We start from the raw sequence: 19,218 nt of genomic DNA, 5'->3' as shown, positions 1-19,218 counted from the left end.
ATCTGCGTCGTTTTCAAACCCGATACCCATCAGACACCTTTTATTTGGTCGTTTCCTCTTGACGAAATTCGTGAGGACCTCCATCGTGGATGGATCTATCCCCTAGAGATAAAACATCAAGGAAGGGTCCATGTCAAAACTCTTTAGATTGGACTTAATGGCCCAACTGATTAGGTATGATGTCATCTTCTGACGGCATGCGTTGTACTCGACCATTTTTCTCCAGTTGCGAATTTCTCGAAAATGGCATGAAGAAGTTTCTTTACACCTTTTGTACAGTAAGAACGGGTCACTATTTAGATACTGTCCAAAAGACGTTGAAATCAAAATCTTCTAAGTCGGAGTACAATCATTACAAACTAGTAATACAATTTATTTACATTTGCGTGTTTTTCATACCCGGTACCCATAGGGTGACCCTTATTTCGATGTTTCCTTTCGACGAAATTCATCAGGACTTCCTTTGTGGGTAGTCTCTATCTCCAAGATATAAAATATCAGAGAAGTGTCTATGTCAAAACTCACTGAATAGGTGACGTAGTGTCCTAAATGTAACGTAAGATATAATCTTACGACATGTGTTGTACTCGATCTCCATTATCTAGTCGCAAATTTCTCAAATTTAGCTCGACCAATTGTTTTTCTGTATTTTCCTGCTGTTAGAACGGGTCCATAGCTAGATAGTGCCCAAGAGACGTTTAAATCAAAATATTCTAAGTGTAGGTTCCATTAGTGCAAACTACTGATAAAATCAATGAATATTTGAGTGTTTTATGCTCCCTGTGCCCGTCCGATAGTGCAAGCTACTGATAAAATCAATGAATATTTGAGTGTTTTATACTCCCTGTGCCCGTCCGATAGTGCAAGCTACTGATAAAATCAATGAATATTTGAGTGTTTTATACTCCCTGTGCCTGTCCGATAGTGCAAGCTACTGATAAAATCAATGAATATTTGAGTGTTTTATACTCCCTGTGCCCGTCCGATAGTGCAAACTACTGATAAAATCAATGAATATTTGAGTGTTTTATACTCCCTGTGCCCGTCCGATAGTGCAAACTACTGATGAAATCAATGAATATTTGAGTGTTTTATACTCCCTGTGCCCGTCCGATAGTGCAAGCTACTGATAAAATCAATGAATATTTAAGTGTTTTATACTCCCTGTGCCCGTCCGATACCTCTTATCTCGCTCTTACCACACGAAGAAATTCGTCAGGACTTTATTTGTGGATGCATTCTACCCACTATTAAAGAAGGGTCCATATCGAAACTCTAAAGAAGGGACGTAATGGCCCAACTGTACAGTGGTATATGCTGTACTCAGTTTCCTTTCTCTAGCAGCAAATTTCTCGAAATCGGCTCTGCTGTTAGAATGGGGCCCTATTTAGATGCTCTGAGAGGCGTTGGAAGCAGAATCCTTTAAGTAAGGGGTCAATTAGTACAAATATATGCATATGAGATCCTAATTACCTAATATTACAATTGGGGTTATTAATTGTGTTAGCTCAATAACCAAAATTAGTTACACTGGAAATTAAGAGCGTAATATAACCAAAATTAGTTACAATGGAAATTAAGACTGCTCTATAACAAAAGTGAGTCGAATTGTATAAATTAGGAGGAGTAAATAAATAAATAAAAACGGCGAACAGCTAGTCTAGAAAATAGCAAAGATGTCACTATTTAGTTACTAGCTGACAATGCGAATTACATAATTATATCTTTTACGCAAACAAACAAAAATATAGAACCAGGTAATGTGGCCGCTCATAAGCTGTCTAAACGGAACATGCGCGCTCTCCGAAATAGATTCAGTATACGCATAAAGGTACGTACTAGGTATTGCAATACTTGTAACGCTCCATAAAAAAGCAATCAAAACGAAATGTATCTGTGCACGATGGCTTGTTTCGTCCATTAAATTTTTTTAAATTAATTCTTTAAATCGACATTATGCAATATGAAATTAAAATATATTACACATATCGTTCCATATTTCTTTCTTTCTTTTCTGGGGGTGGGACTGAGGTTGCATAGGATTTTAGAGAGGAAAATTTGAACTTTCCGTTTAATTTTTTTCTTCTGGTTACGCTGGGAAATTCCCATCTGTGAGATCACAGATCTATATCTGTATATATTGTTTGATACGGCAACTATGACCTTGGTAAAATAAAGACCTCCTCTGCTTTCTTCCCAAGGACACAGCTGAGCTTGGTCAAACATTCTCTAACTGATCAAAACATTGTAATGTTAGATATCTCAAGGCTCTCTATATGTGCTAATTTTCTGCATTATGTGCATTCTTCGTCATAGTTGCGAGTATGAGGACGAAGAATACATTAAGTGTAGGTTTTTTTTCTTTCTTTATTATTGAAATTAGTTTCTTAAACTGGGTAAATCTTTCGAATATTGTATGGAAGATATTTTCAAAAAAAACAAATAAAATGATGGTCTTATACAATATTACATGCTGAGAGGTAGGTAACGGAAAAATACCGTGAAAAGTATTGGTACCGTTTTATGTTCATATTGTTTCTACCAATGCGTTTGTCACTTTTCAAGGAATGCAGATTTTACTGGATCAACGGCTGTATTATATCTATATCTTATTTTATATGCAACATTGATTCAAAATTGCGCTATATATATATATATATATATATATATATATATATATATATATATATATATATATATATATAGTAAATTATCTCTAAACTCGTCATTGATTCTTTTAATACATGAAACCGATTATTACGAATATTTTTTCGGCTTACATTAAATGTCTGACTAGTATTTTGATTCATGTCAAGTTCAGTGAAGACAAGCCAATTAATAGTATACATTTCGGATACTAGTGTATTTCTTCTACAGTTTGACCAAAGTATTATTTTTTTAAATCTCAGTTGAAAATGATGCTATAAATATTCACTTGCTGTTGCGTATGACATCATTTCTGAGCACATACAAGGCTATACAAGGCGGTAAGCAAATTTGGTGGAAGAAGAAACCGGGAAAGCAATGGAAGAATAACCAGCCCACTGGAAATTACTGACAAGTTTTCTAACATACTCAGGTTGGTCTCAAAGATGAGATGTATGAGCGATCTGCAAAGACGATGCCTTAGACCATTCTGGCACCTGGGGATACCTGGAGCCTCATAGATAGTCAAGGTCCAAAAACAAGCAATGAAAGAGTTTTTGTTTTTTCTTTCTCTTTTTTTTTTTTTGGGGGGGGAGGGTAAGTTTCATTCTTAATCAAGCAATATATAAATCTAAGTTTATAGGATATTTTTTTAAAACATGTCATATGTCAATCTTATGACTGTACGACATCAAAATAATCAAAATATAGCATGGAAAACATATCCTTTAATAGCCAGGAAACATATATCATTTTAAGGTTCTAAGAAATAGTGTATCTATAACGACTGCATTTCTCGGTTCAGAGATGAACATACGTGACGATGTAAGACGCATTAAATAGGACAGGTGTAGCGGATCTCAATTCATCAGTTGACACTATGCCTAACGGCATATATATTATAAGCAAAAAGTCTAAACAAAGCTCAGTGTAAGCCCAAGGCCCACGACACCAGTAAAATGCCGAAAGGGAATTTTGAATTGTCGGAATCGAAGCAAACAACAGGGTGCAGGTTGGTGTATTAATATTATTATGGTGTTGTGTGTGTGTGTGTGTGTGTGTGTATATATATATATATATATATATATATATATATATATATATATAGAGAGAGAGAGAGAGAGAGAGAGAGAGAGAGAGAGAGAGAGAGTTGTTGTTGTAGGGTTTAACGCCATTTTTCAGCACACGATAGGCTACTGATGGCAACCAGTATTAATGGAGGAGGAAGAACCCGGGAAAACCCCGGAGAAAACCACCGACCCACGAGAAGCTACTGGCAAGCTTTCTCACATACCCACATTAGCCGAATCCGAGACTCGAACCCACACAGACAGAGGTGAGATGGCAGCGATCCGTAACGGAGAGCGCTTTAGACCACTCTGCCACTCGAGGCCCCCAGAGAGACAGTGATAGAGAAAGAGAGAGTCTCCGTAGAGACGAATTAAAACTTCTCTAAACTGTAAGCTAGTACTGTTTATATTAAATATTAATTCTGTCTAGTATTATCAAGCCGTCTCCTGTTAAATCCAGAGATAACACTTTCCCTTTTATTTTGGCGTATATTTGTTAATTTAATTATGATTATGAAAAACTGGCGAGAATGATCATGACAAAAAAGATTAATACAGATATCGTAGATTAAGGAATAAAACTGAATTATATATATACACACACACATCGGGTCTAATCTTTTTTTTGTTAAAATAACAAGCGCCCATTTTTTAAACATTGATTTAATGTAAAATTGTATTGCATCAATGTGAATTCCTAATTTGGAGACAGGGTTATCTGATTGGTCAGTTTCATCAGTTAATTGACCACTTAGTTAGCTACCTATTGATTACATCTGTAGAAAAAGTACCCAAATCCTGTCTTCGAAGGTTTGAAGACTAGCAATCCCCTGAATTACAACTGATAACAGGTTTACCTTTTTCTTGCAGATTGTCTTATGTTGTTTTCGGATTAATTTTTCGGAATTTCTCTGAATTTTATTAACATTTGTCTGAAGCTCTTAGTCGTTTACACATTTAAAACTCTTTCTGTGGAGGCAGTAGAACCTTCGTAGCAGGAAAAAAATTACCTGTCCATTTTACCTTTCCTTATAATAGATATAAGGGCCAAATCCATTGGTGGATGCACGTATGATGACATATGTTCATGGTACCTCGGCACGTGATACTTCTCTCCGATTATGAAAGGAAGATTGTTGCACAAAATCCGTACATTTGTAGTCTTCACTGTTGTGTACACTGACACTGACCTTCCAATAAATGGACAAACTGGCAGATTATGTTGGTTTTGTTGTAGCTACGATGTCGTAGCCTCAACTTGATTTTGTTGTGGTTGAGGCTACGAACTGATCCCATATCATGTAATGGAGCAAAAAATATCATCACTAAAGTCAGAAACACAAACAGTGTAGAAATCAACTACATAAGTATAATCATGCTGTGATAGAAGTTTGGCTTATTTTAAATTTATTAAGCCCTTACACGATAAAATAAATTGGCATGGTTACTCTAACCTTATACTGTCCGCCATGACAAATAACGCGAGATTCTCGCCGTGACCCCTTTTCTACGTAAGGCTTGCCATACCATATTTTGGATATTCTACGCTATATTATTATCAATGAAGCGCGAATAATCGCTTCTTGGTGAATTTCAAAGTTGCCGGTAAACCGTATTTACTTTTAATGCGCAGAATTTCTGACCCAAACGGCGCCAAATTTTTACTACGATTTGTCTACATTTCCAAATAAGGCGTCAATGTCCTTATATGGCACACAAACAAACGAGGCTGAGAACGGAAGTAATCATTATTTGATGTTGTTGTTGTTCTTGTTGAGGGGTTTAACGCCATTTTTCAGCACACGATAGGATATGCATGGCGGCCAGTATTAATGGTGGAGGAAGAACCCGGGAAAACCCCAGGAAGAACCACCGACCCACAATCATTATTTGAAATAATATGGCGGACGATCTAAACGAAATATCGGCTAAAAAAGGTAAACAAGATTTTTCAACTATTTCTACAATGATTTTCGATATTTCCGATATTAAATAAGAGGACTACTCAATTTATTGGATTATATGCAAGGTTAAAGTGTTATTATTAGGCTAAAAGAGCGCCGGGTGTGAATCACACCCGGCTTGCTCCATTAACACGTATATGCTCATGTTAGTACCCTGTCCACGAGGTACGAGTAAGGGTACTAATATTAGTACTAGTTTTGTTGTTGTTGCTGTAGGGTTTAACGCCATTTTTCAGCACACAATAAGCTATGCATGGCGGACAGTATTAATGGTGGAGGAAGAACCCGTGTAAACCCCGGAAAGAACCACCGACCCACGAGAAGCTACTGACAAGCTTTCTCACATACACCCATTGGCTGAATCCGAGACTCGAATCCACACAGACAGAGCTGAGATGGAGTGATCCGTGACGGATAGCGCTTTAGACCACTCGGGGACCCGACAGATTATGTAGCCTTGATGCTAGAAGGACCTCTTAAAACAAAATACCAATGACTGGCAACAAGTGGTTTTTGTATTATCTAATTATGGTTGAAACTCAATGTTTTTCAAGAAAGGAATAGGGGAACACAATTACCCGTAGAATCAATCTCGAATACCTTTGTTTCATATACCAGGTGTTGATCTCAAATTAAATTGTCACGACAAAAACATTTTAATTGAAGTGTATGAAGGATTAGACTGAGGATAATACAGCTTGTACTGGAATTCCATATAACTAGTTGTAAAGAGATATATCGGTTTGAACAATTAATCATTAAACATGATATGATGTTAAGGTGTACAAAGTTTTGGTTTATCGCAGTGATAATTCTCAAAATAACTCGTAGAAAAACATTATTGCTCCATGTATTCATGAGACGGCGGGTAACTATCCTCCTCCATCTTAATGGAAGTACGTGTTCTCGTACTCTTTGTCCGTGATGCAATACGCCGATGTAGAGCTAGTAACTAATTCCCAGCAGTTCATTGCGAACTTTCCAAAGTAGTCGTTATGGGAACAACAAGGATGTTATACGAATGATATTTCTGACCAACCAGTCGGGAGACAGATATTTTGCTGGTTAATAGCCAATCCCGTTGGCTTGTCAATTAAGGCTGGGTACAGGATATAGCGAGGACGAGCAATATCGTCCATGCCAATTAAATATTTTCTTGTATATATTACTTTGAGTTTTTCAATAACAACATATTTCGAACGTGACTCACGCGATTGTTATTTGCACTAGTGGAAAAAGTAACATCCCGTGACATTTGTACAAAACGTAACTCCAGTGACATTTGTAGAAAAAGCTGAGATAGATGTTTCTTGAAGAAGCAACTTCAGTGGCTTTTTCAGGGCACGAAAATTTACACTTGAAATCTGAAAATGTGAATTTAAATACAGCGAAGATAAACATTTAATTATGAGTTCTAACGAGGAGTGTGCACGAAAATATAGTTCACGATCTCCAGGGACGGTCCATGTAACCCCCCCCCCCCCGCGTGAAATATTTTCTAAAATTTACTCATGCAGTTGGGTGATTAAAATCATGCATAGGAAAGTCTTAGAGTGCAGGACCTTCTAGGGGTTAACTCCCTAATTCCCCACCTGGGGTTCCATCCAACAGACTCATTGACTATTTCTTTAGGCTTACCATAAACGACACTAAACGATATTTTCGGATCCGTCCCTGATCTTTAATTTCTTTTGATATTGAACGCGGTATGTCAAACACGTGTCGATACCTCGAGACCACAGACGTATACTATCACTGTCAAAGGTGAATGACTGAACTTGCATTAGAGACGTGTGCAGTCATCCGACCACGTACGTCAACTTGCTGGTTGGGAATGGAGCCACCGCTCAACAAGATTTTATCCCTAGGTCTCACTGGACACTTTATCTGGTGAATTTTCATCCGTCAATGACCTATTGCAGAAAAATGAGAATAATTTTCCACTGAAGATACAAATAAAAACAAGCAAATGATTTTTATAGAAAGCATACATGCGAGATTTTGACTGCGGCAATCAGGTTAATTCCTAATGCAACTGGTGTCTTTATACTAAGCCAACACTGCCACCAACCCCAAAATTTTATATTTATTTTTGAGAGCAGAGAGCTATTTTTATTATTTTCCTGTGACAAAGCTGCTAAAAGAATCAGTATGTGCCTTATGCATGAATAGAGTTCACTAGTACTATAATAAATTAGCATACTTTTCATCACCCATCAACAGTCTAAATTTCGAGATATTTACCTCTGTAGCAGACGCACGTAAATACGTAAGCCAAGTCGGCAGGTCATGTGCAGCCCAAGTTACGCATTTTTGACCTACCTGTAACAGGCAGTCACCTAACAAGCCAACCTGTTTTCAAGCCTAACTCAAAGTAAATCTAAACCACAATACATATTTAGCTTCTCTGTAAATGTATAAATGCTAGGCTTGTGATAATTAAGTTCATGCCTTCAACCTTAAAATATAGAGAGGTGTCAAAATACGAAACTATCCAGTGAGACCCTAATCTGTGTGCTTTTGAGAGCATCAATTTTGGTGATTCAAGTGTACCGCGCACTATTTATTTACACTTCAAATGAGAAGTATCGGAGCCTCTACTCGACGCATTACCGCATGTACCGGATGCTTATTATTTCTCCTGTATTTACGTGGAGAGGGAGGAGGAGGTGCCGACAGAGGTGATGCTGCGTTGTTGTAGGGTTCCAATTGATTCAGATTGAAATTTTTATTTTTATTGCCAACGTTAAAAGGATGTCGTCTTAACACTTTGATAATTTGGAAAATAATTTTGAAAGGTGTGAGACAACACGCCATTTACAGTGGTACCGGAATCTCGTCCGACATTCAGGAGTAATGACCCTCATTCAACAGACTGCCTTTATAAATTGTATTAACTTAAATGTTCTATACCTGAAAAACGTTGTCACTATTTTTCATGTATTGTGCAAGATACACTTCAGTATTAATACGAATTCACTGGTTATAAAATGTGGGCAGTAAATACTCAAATTTCATATTTTATGTTATGCTAATGAGGAGGCGTGGCTATCTCTTCATTCTGATTTACATTACCATTGATTACAAAATGTAGAAGACTTTTCTTTTACAGAAACTAAAAAGATATTGGAAAACATTCTCAAAAAAACCAAAACAAAAAGCATATATAACTACAGGAGGTTACAAATCTTGTAGGCATATCGAAATTTAGCGTCACGGATTTCAATATTGACATTTCATTTACACTTTGAATAAGTGTGAAAAGTTCACAGCCTGACATACTGATTCGGTGCATTTAATGGGAGACATAGCGATATGGCGAAAATAAATATAATTAAATATATTAACTGCTAATTTGTTTTGGGTGATCTGTTGTCGCAGGACATACGTTTTATTTTATTTTTTCATAAAACGGATCTCCAGCAAACGTTTGAATCTATGGGTAACAAAATGAACACTGACGTAAAAACGTCTTCGTTCTGACAAAACAACTTTTCGTCAGAACAAACATAACCCATTAGTATGACATATCTTATAAACTATAAGTATGCTATGTTGAGACTTACTGAGCGTGATTTAGGTTTTGACTGCATGCTGTACATTTCAGGAAAAAAGATTGCAAATTATTTATGTTATACCGATTTGAGTCTGTGCCTGATATTCGGCGACAGTCGGATACGCGACGGACATTAGGCTTGAAAGCCGTCAAGCTGCCGGTGTACTTGTAAATCACACGACGCTCACACGTTTGCTAGCGATACAATTGCATGGTGGTTTATACTTCATGGGTATTTGCACGTGTTAGGGCTTGAATGACGAAATAATATCTGATCTTCAAATAATTACTGGTCTGACTTTTCATTGGCGATCATTTTCGACGTAACATTTGACAAACTGAAATGCATGGACAAAGTTTATAAAATTATATCCTCAAGGAAACTGTATTTACTAACCTTGATGGATATAATCATGCCAAGGCACGTGCAGGAGTAAATCGTCTTCTTTCAAATGTCGGTAGTTCAATTCGGGTACTCCAGCTCTCTATGTTGCGACCGCTCCGGTGGCCTATTGGTTAGAGCGTCTGCCTCTGATCCTGTAGGTCGCGGACTCGAGCCCCGGCCAAGTCATACCAAAAACTTACAAAAATGGTACTAGCAGGTGCCACGCTAGGTGCTCAAAATAAAAGGTTAGTGTTAGGACTGGTCGGCCTGGTGTCAGGATAATGTGGCCTGGTGGGACATCATGCTACATGTCTGCGGCATGATGCCCCAGTGCTAGACATCACTATAAACTGCCACACTTAAGACAACGTAGCGATAGAACTTAAAAAAATTAAAGCTACGCTAAAAATCCAAATTACACACACACACACACACACGCTGTTTAGTAGAGATCATTGTGACCTTATAACCTTTAAAGTGTTAATGTGCAGTAAAACAAACCCACTCCATTGCATAGAAATCGTTCTGAGTGCGTGTATATGTGTGTGCTTTACTGCACATCAACACTTGAAAGATTTTAAATTGATGAAGCAAGTAAAAAAAAGTGTCATCGCTAAGTACACGCCGTAGCAGCCAATCTGAGCTGATGGTGGGAATCGAACTGCACCATTCTGGCCACGAGTCCAACGCTTCAATACTTGAGGCTTTCTCCATCACAATGAAAACATATTGCCAACATTTCGCTAAGGCACCGGTAGCACAAAGCATGCAATCAAATTTCATAAATTCCGGTTTCTTTTGAAAACCGATCACTTCTGTTTAAGCATTAGGGGATTGCGAACTACTAGCCAGATTTACTTGCCTACGAAATTGAAGAGCTTTACAGAGTGCTAAAGCACGCACCTCCGAAAATGAAGATTTGACAACGAAAGTGCTCTAATGTTACTCTTTGCATACAAAAAAACCCCACATATTAACACGCTTTTGTGAAGGAATTTTGCTTTGTTTAAAATTATTTCTAAGACATGTATTATATTACTTCAGTAAGTCATGAAAATTAACAAAGTAATTGGGCCACATGTTTGGAACTAATTCGTTACGTTTAACATACAGACGTCACCTCAGAGTTGGTCGGCCTATGGATAATATCCTAAATTGGATAGAGTAAATCGGCATATAGCAGAGTCGCTTATTTAGCGACTAATGCGCAGAGTGAGCATGCATTGTGCGAATGTTTTTTTTTTTTTTTAAATAATCGACATGAAATCAATAAAGTTTAAACATTTGATGCTTTTTTATGTTCTTAAAAGATCATCTAAATTTAGTGACAAGCTGTCAATAATTGATGAATTATAATGATGTGATTTTATTTTATATTTTTCTAATGAAGGTGTAAACAAATCAGAATTATTCTAATCCTGGTCATCTGCCTATTGGCCACAGTCTGTGCTACGGTTGTATTAGCAGTAATTCTTGGTGTGGAGCTGAGCAAGAGAACGAGAACAGAAAGCTCTTCTGGTAACGCACGAGTAATGTATGACGCTAAATAGAATACGTTTTACATTATTTATTCAAACAGTTATATTTCAACTCTGATGCTATTTTTAAACTTTTTTTTGCACTATGTTTAATGACTTCTGAAATAGTATTGAATGTCTGTATGATAATATTGTGGGTTGAAATAAGGGAAAATTCAAAATACTGTCAAGCAAAATACAACGATACGGGGAACAGTAAAATGTTCATTAAAACAATGTATGCTTTCTCTCGGCACTTACAACTCTTGCTGGGGTTTGTTTAAAGGCGTTTAAAACTCGACATACTTGAAATATCACATAAAATGGCATGTGACTTCTTTGTAGTAACTAACGAGCCTTTGTTTACATATATTTCTTTTTGCATTTTACAACAAAAGGTCATACTATTTCCGCGAACATAAACAGGATGCGGTTTAGTGGTTATAAAATGCGACGATTGATTCGTTTATATAAAGGAAGGTGGGGTTTATCCATGAATGGTGTTTTTCCATTTTCCTTGTATTGTTTGTTATTTTATATTGATCTTGCCATCGCTAAGTGATCCCTGTTATATATGTAAATGGGTAATACATGTCCGGCTGGTTAATTTCTTCAGCAGACATTCCAGTGAAATTCCATAAGAGAATTTGGCTTATAACAGTACACATTACTGAACAGTTAAGTGTATTTATTGCTTCATAGACAAATGTAATGTCACTGACTATAGGATCACCAACATATCAAATTCTGTTTTTAGGTGTGTTCCACGCGTATCCGCTTCATGCGAGCGGTATTTGAAAAGTTGTAAATATTTTACAATAATTTGTTTGTTTCTTTAAATCTGCCAACCAATGTAATGCCGATCGATAGATCAAATAACGTTGCGTAAATTGGTCTGCAGTTGCATGTGCAAAACGGGACACCTGCTGATATGTACCTGTGACTTAACATAGGTAAATGACAGTGACATAAAAATGTCAGAGAAGGAGAACGATTCTTCTACAGTGCAAGAGCATGCTCTAAAATCCGGGCACTCTTAGGATATCAGGACCGACTTAAGATAAAACAATGCGTAAGCAATTCCTTGTCATATCTACGACAACTCTACAATTCTGCGGTGGTTTCATCGTTTTAAATATGGTCGCGAATCCAGGAAGATGACCCACGTTCTGGAAGATGACCGCTGTCCCCGACTGGTGAGCAGGAGATGGATGTTCTTAAGCGGACAACAGATGAAGTCAATTGATACACAGTGACATATATTTTAATTATCAGGGGTATTCAGCTCAGAAAGGTTTGTGCAGGACGGATCTTGTATTTGTGAACGGATCATCAAACACATAACAGGTTTTAAATCGCCGAACAGCTTCTTGAGAAAAATGAAAAGAGTTATTGAGTGTCACGGGTGATGAAACATGGATGTAATTTTTTTTTAAACCAGACTCAAGAGAAAATAATACAGTTTGGATCGGATGAAATGAACAGAACCACGTGATTTGGATCAGAGTAAATGAATAGAACCGGATATCACGTGATTTATCAGAACTGACAAGAGAGTTTTTATACGCATTACCTTTTGATGGAACAGATTCTGCTGTCCAGGTACATGTGCCTGACTATGCTAGAATCACTGGGCATTTGTATGCCTCGAAAGTGCTGGAACACCACTGAATAACCTGTCCGCGCGCCGAACTCGAGGTATCCATCCACCAAATGACGATGCACCGGCTCATAAATCCGCCTTTGTAACATATGACCTGAAGAAGCACAGCATCAGAACTTTGCCACCTCGTCCAGACAGCTCTGATGTGTCTCTAAGGGATTTTTGGATGAATCCCTTTATTAAAGATTTGCTGATGGACTTGAAAGCACCCAGCATATCAAAAAGTAAATCCAACATTTCCTGCTGAAAACGTGCATATATATATATATATATATATATATATATATATATATATATATATATATATATATATATATATATATATATGTATGCAGTAAGAGCATTTGAGGAGACGGACAGACGAACATTTCACAAATAAAGAGTATTTTATACATCCCACTAGTATTCTTAACTTTTTAAATACAACTTGTATTTTGAGTTAGTTTGATCTCCATAACCTGTTTTCTGTTTTATAAAAGCTGTTCATACAACGTCAGAGAACCACATAACGGCCATGCCACCTTTCGTATTGTTTCCTCCGTTAATATATGTCACTGTAAACGTTATAAACAAAATTAAATGAAGTTAAATCTAAAAAGCCATAAAAGTACTGCGGGTGTCCAGAATGCAGTTTGTTATGTAGATTAATTATTTTTATTTTTATTTCTTTGAGATGATAAAATTCTCTCAAAGGGACTGGTTCTCTACTCTCCGAAAAGAATTTTAAGGACATGAAGACTAGGCAATTAAAAAAAATATTTGTAACTGATGTGTGTTGGAATCATGTCAGATGTTCTTAAACTGCACGATTTTCAAATGAGCCACTGTGGCAGCCATAATGGATGATTTTCATTTCGGACAATCCAGACACCATTAGGAGACTTTTGGTGTCAACTGAATGTTGACATGACCATCCCTCAGGAGAATTATTGACAAAATTTAGTCTTACAAAAAACCACAACGTCATTGCCCGTACAATGATATAATTTTTGTCCACAACACTAGGGTTACCCGAAAACAAAAGAAGCCAAATTGGACTATCTGGTTAGACTTAATTGGCAAGACCATAGTCGAACAATTTAAGATGATGCAAAGAATACGCTGGAAATAGTTGTTAAAGTCGGTATTTGGGAGGAAAGCATCTTGTATTTGTGTATTCTGTTATTGGTTTGTTTGTTTACAATTATATACTTTTTCCGAGAAAATTTGAACTAAATATTTAGTTTATCGTTCTCCATAATTTTACTTTGTTGCTTGTTGTTCATGATGATGTTGTTGTTATTGTCATTATTATTATTGTTATTATTATTGTTATTACTATTATTATTGTTATTATTATTATTATTGTTCTTATTATTGTTATTATTATTGTTAATATTATTATTGTTATTTTTATTATTATTGTTATTACTATTATTGTTATTTTTATTGTTATTATTATTATTATTGTTATTATTATTATTATTATTATTATTATTTCAGACGTTTGTCAAGAGGAAAGCTGCATAGCTACAGGTAGGTATAAATTATGAGCTAGAATGAATTTGTTTTCTACAGGCGATTTGCTGAAACCGACCATGCCTCTCAGTCATATTATCACAACACTGTCAATGACTGACAACTGACCTATCGCTAGTTGTCAATCATTCTCATGGATTGACCAATCAGCGAGCGCTATTATACAAACCTTTAGGCACTGTTTACGTCCGCCATTTTTCTCCGACAGGCTGCTTCTGTCGAGATCGACTCGGCTATTGTGTATATTTACAAATTTCGCAATGGTTCGGCAATTTTTCGATCCACAATGGTGAAGAGGTGTCAATGGGGGCTTTACTAATATTTGTAGAGATACTGTTATCAAATTTTTTAAAATTACATTTAAGTCTAAAAATGAAACATGCGTACTAGATGTAATATAAGTAAATTAAACGTCGGGTGAAAATGATTTAGGCGATCAATAATTTGTTTCAGTTCTTCAGTTGAATGCTTCCAGATCACAAATATGTCATCTAAAAATCTGAACTAAAGAGATGGATTAAACTTTTCGTTTTGAATAAAAATCCTTTTCTAATTCACCCATGAAAGGGAAGAGTATATAGGAGCCATAATAATACCCATTATATGCCTGCAATTCGTATTATTAAATTGAAAATAATTATTTTCCAAGATAGGTTTTTATTATTTTACAAATATCTTCTCTAGATAATGTGCTATTATTAGGATTGCTATCAAGAAAATATTGCACGCTTCAATACCATATGCATGCGGAATGTTAGTATATAGTGATGTTACATCTAATGATACCAGGATTGAAATTATCAGATAGTTGTGGAATAGACTTCGACTTTTTAATGAAAGTGTTGTATCTTTAATGTATGAAGGAAGTGATTTAATCAAAGGTTGTGAAACACTATCAATAAATTTGGATAGGTTTTCAGTATATGAATTACAACCTGATATATTGGTTCGTCCTGGAAAATTTAAAGGTAAATTATGATCAGGATTTGTATGAGTTTTGGGTAATATGTAGAACTGAGGTGTCCGTATGTTAAGAGGGAAAGTATCAAATTCCTCACATACGGAGTTATTATTTTAGCGATCTCATTAATGCATGTTGAAAGTTTTAATTTAATTTCTAATTGACGTTCAACTTCTTTAACATAATCATCTTGATTCACAATAATAATAATGTTTGACTTATCATCCTTTTTAATCACTATACTGTCGTCATTCATTAGATTATATACAGACTTAATTTCGTCCTTATAAATATTACAATGATATTGCTTTCATTTAGTTAATATCTCTGTTGTGATCACGTATATATAAAATATAAATATGAATCACGTAAAAGTTGACTTAATTCTGTTATAAAACGGTTATTTGGGTGACAAGTTTTGGGATGACTTCTCCAACCAATTGGGGCGACTTCTCCAACCACTCTTATGCGACTTCTCCAGATACGTGGGGGCGACTTCTCCATGGGACGTGTTCTCCGCATACCGGCTTAACTTAGAGAAGTGCAAGCGATGGACAGATAATGCTCTCGCTTTCTGTCTCTGTCTCAGTGTTGTTTAGTATGGCAAATATTGCTCACCAATATCGTCTGGTATATCTTTTAATGTTATCAGGCCCGCCATTTTCACAGACTGTTTGTCGGAGGTTGAGAGGTTGTCAAGTCACGTGTTCGGTAGGCGGAGCGATCTACCTTCTGGCGAATACGCCCTGTAGTCTATTTGAATATGTATTCGGGACCGCCTCGCAGTGTTTACAGTGAGACTTTTAACTAGCATTTCTGCATTTCTAGATGAGTTTAGATGATAGTAGTAACAAGTCAATCTTATGCTTCTCAATTTGGTCATTTAAAAAGGACAAACTAAGATTTAGATAAAGTTCTTTTAACAGCAGCCACCAGACAGTCTCTAATGATTACTTTTTTAAACTTCCCACGTGACGATCTGGGCACGCTCAAGTCATTACGTCCGTTCTCACTGGACAGTTCATCAGGTGAATTTTCATCCGACAATGACCTATTGCAGAAAATGAGAACAATTTTACACTAAAGATAGAAGTAAAAGCAAACTAATGATTTTTGTGTAGAAAGGATACATGTGAGACTGTGACTCTGGTAATCAGGCCAATTCCTTATACAACTGGTGGATTTTATACTGAACCAACCCTGCCACCAACCCTTCTTTTTTAGTATCATTTTATACAGCAAGGAGTTATTTTGAATATTTTCCTGTGACAAGGCAGGTAAAAGAATCAGTATCTGTGCCTTATGCATGAATAAAATTCACTTGTACTTTAATAAATTAGCATACTTTGCATCACCCCTCAACCAGCTCGATTTTGAGATATTTACCTCTGTAGCAGACATAGGTAAATAAGTAAGCCAAGTCGGTTGCTCATTTACAGTCCATTTTACGCATTTAATCTCCAATTGCTAACTGTGACAGGCAGTCACCAAACAAGCCAACCCAGTTTCAAGCCTTATTCAAAATAAATCTAAACCACATTACAGATTTAGCTTCTGTGTGAATGTATAAATTCTAGGCTTACGATAATTAGGTTTATGCCTTCTAGCTTAAAATTTAGGGAGGTGTAAAAATGCGAAGCTGTCCAGTGACAATCTTAGTGATTGAAAATGCACCTCTGGAAAAGAAAACCCCCAACAACAGACAGTAACCACCACTGCACAATAATGTACATTACTTACCAAATGACGTCATGTGCACATCACAAATTATCATTGAGTTCATTTTGCGTGACTCTGTTCAGATAATGTATTCTTGAACGTAACATTCCCAGTTTTTTTTTTTTCAAGCATGAACTCACTAGTGTTTTTTTTTTCCTTTTACTGAACTTGTGTATATAATCCCATGAAGGTACCATTATCTTGTGTATATAATCCCATGAAGGTACCATTATCTTGTGTATATAATCCCATGAAGGTACCATTATCTTGTGTATATAATCCCATGAAGGTACCATTATCTTGTGTATATAATCCCATGAAGGTACCATTATCTTGTGTATATAATCCCATGAAGGTACCATTATCTTGTGTATATAATCCCATGAAGGTACCATTATCTTGTGCATATAATCCCATGAAGGTACCATTATCTTGTTTATATAATCCCATGAAGGTACCATTATCTTGTGTATATAATCCCATGAAGGTACCATTATCTTGTGTATATAATCCCATGAAGGTACCATTATCTTGTGTATATAATCCCATGAAGGTACCATTATCTTGTGTATATAATCCCATGAAGGTACCATTATATTGTGTATATAATCAGATGAAGGTACCATTATCTTGTGTATATAATCCCATGAAGGTACCATTATCTTGTGTATATAATCCCATGAAGGTACCATTATCTTGTGTATATAATCCCATGAAGGTACCATTATCTTGTTTATATAATCCCATGAAGGTACCATTATCTTGTTTATATAATCCCATGAAGGTACCATTATCTTGTGTATATAATCCCATGAAGGTACCATTATCTTGTGTATATAATCCCATGAAGGTACCATTATCTTGTGTATATAATCCCATGAAGGTACCATTATCTTGTGTATATAGACCCATGAAGGTACCATTATCTTGTGTATATAATCCCATGAAGGTACCATTATATTGTGTATATAATCCCATGAAGGTACCATTATCTTGTGTATATAATCCCATGAAGGTACCATTATCTTGTTTATATAATCCCATGAAGGTACCATTATCTTGTTTATATAATCCCATGAAGGTACCATTATCTTGTGTATATAATCCCATGAAGGTACCATTATCTTGTGTATATAGACCCATGAAGGTACCATTATCTTGTGTATATAATCCCATGAAGGTACCATTATCTTGTGCATATAATCCCATGAAGGTACCATTATCTTGTGTATATAATCCCATGAAGGTACCATTATCTTGTGCATATAATCCCATGAAGGTACCATTATCTTGTGTATATAATCTCATGAAGGTACCATTATCTTGTGTATATAATCCCATGAAGGTACCATTATCTTGTGTATATAATCCCATGAAGGTACCATTATCTTGTGTATATAATCCCATGAAGGTACCATTATCTTGTTTATATAATCCCATGAAGGTACCATTATCTTGTTTATATAATCCCATGAAGGTACCATTATCTTGTGTATATAATCCCATGAAGGTACCATTATCTTGTGTATATAATCCCATGAAGGTACCATTATATTGTGTATATAATCACATGAAGGTACCATTATCTTGTGTATATAATCCCATGAAGGTACCATTATCTTGTGTATATAATCACATGAAGGTACCATTATCTTGTGTATATAATCCCATGAAGGTACCATTATCTTGTGTATATAATCCCATGAAGGTACCATTATCTTGTGTATATAATCACATGAAGGTACCATTATCTTGTGTATATAATCCCATGAAGTACCATTATCTTGTTTATATAATCCCATGAAGGTACCATTATCTTGTGTATATAATCCCATGAAGGTACCATTATCTTGTGTATATAATCCCATGAAGGTACCATTATCTTGTGTATATAATCCCATGAAGGTACCATTATCTTGTGTATATAATCCCATGAAGGTACCATTATCTTGTGTATATAATCCCATGAAGGTACCATTATCTTGTGTATATAATCCCATGAAGGTACCATTATCTTGTGTATATAATCCCATGAAGGTACCATTATCTTGTGCATATAATCCCATGAAGGTACCATTATCTTGTGTATATAATCCCATGAAGGTACCATTATCTTGTGTATATAATCCCATGAAGGTACCATTATCTTGTGCATATAATCCCATGAAGGTACCATTATCTTGTGTATATAGACCCATGAAGGTACCATTATCTTGTGT

At 35.9% G+C, this 19,218-nt stretch overlaps 1 protein-coding gene across 3 annotated transcripts in view; it reads left to right on the top strand.

Annotated features, from left to right (window-relative positions):
- The first annotated feature begins 3,501 nt into the window (after nt 1–3,501).
- Nucleotides 3,502–19,218, top strand: part of LOC149781232 (neprilysin-1-like) — a 54,948-nt gene continuing 39,231 nt past the window's right edge. The window contains exons 1-3 of one of the 3 annotated variants that reach the window (XM_089935315.1): nt 3,502–3,658; nt 11,012–11,139; nt 14,284–14,316. In XM_089935315.1, coding sequence (XP_089791441.1) covers nt 3,606–3,658; nt 11,012–11,139; nt 14,284–14,316 — 214 coding nt within the window. In that variant the 5' untranslated portion in view covers nt 3,502–3,605. Of the gene's footprint in view, nt 3,659–11,011; nt 11,140–11,767; nt 13,026–14,283; nt 14,317–19,218 lie in introns of those variants that run through there. The other 2 variants (XM_089935317.1, XM_089935316.1) reach the window with 2 other exon arrangements.

The sequence above is a fragment of the Sinohyriopsis cumingii genome, chromosome 15 (genome assembly GCF_028554795.1).
Source record: "Sinohyriopsis cumingii isolate HCF-2022 chromosome 15, ASM2855479v2, whole genome shotgun sequence".
In the NCBI taxonomy this organism is placed as follows: Eukaryota; Metazoa; Mollusca; class Bivalvia; order Unionida; family Unionidae; genus Sinohyriopsis; species Sinohyriopsis cumingii.
The sequence above is the reverse complement of the archived record's forward strand: the minus strand, read 5'-3'. Positions and strand labels throughout refer to the sequence as shown.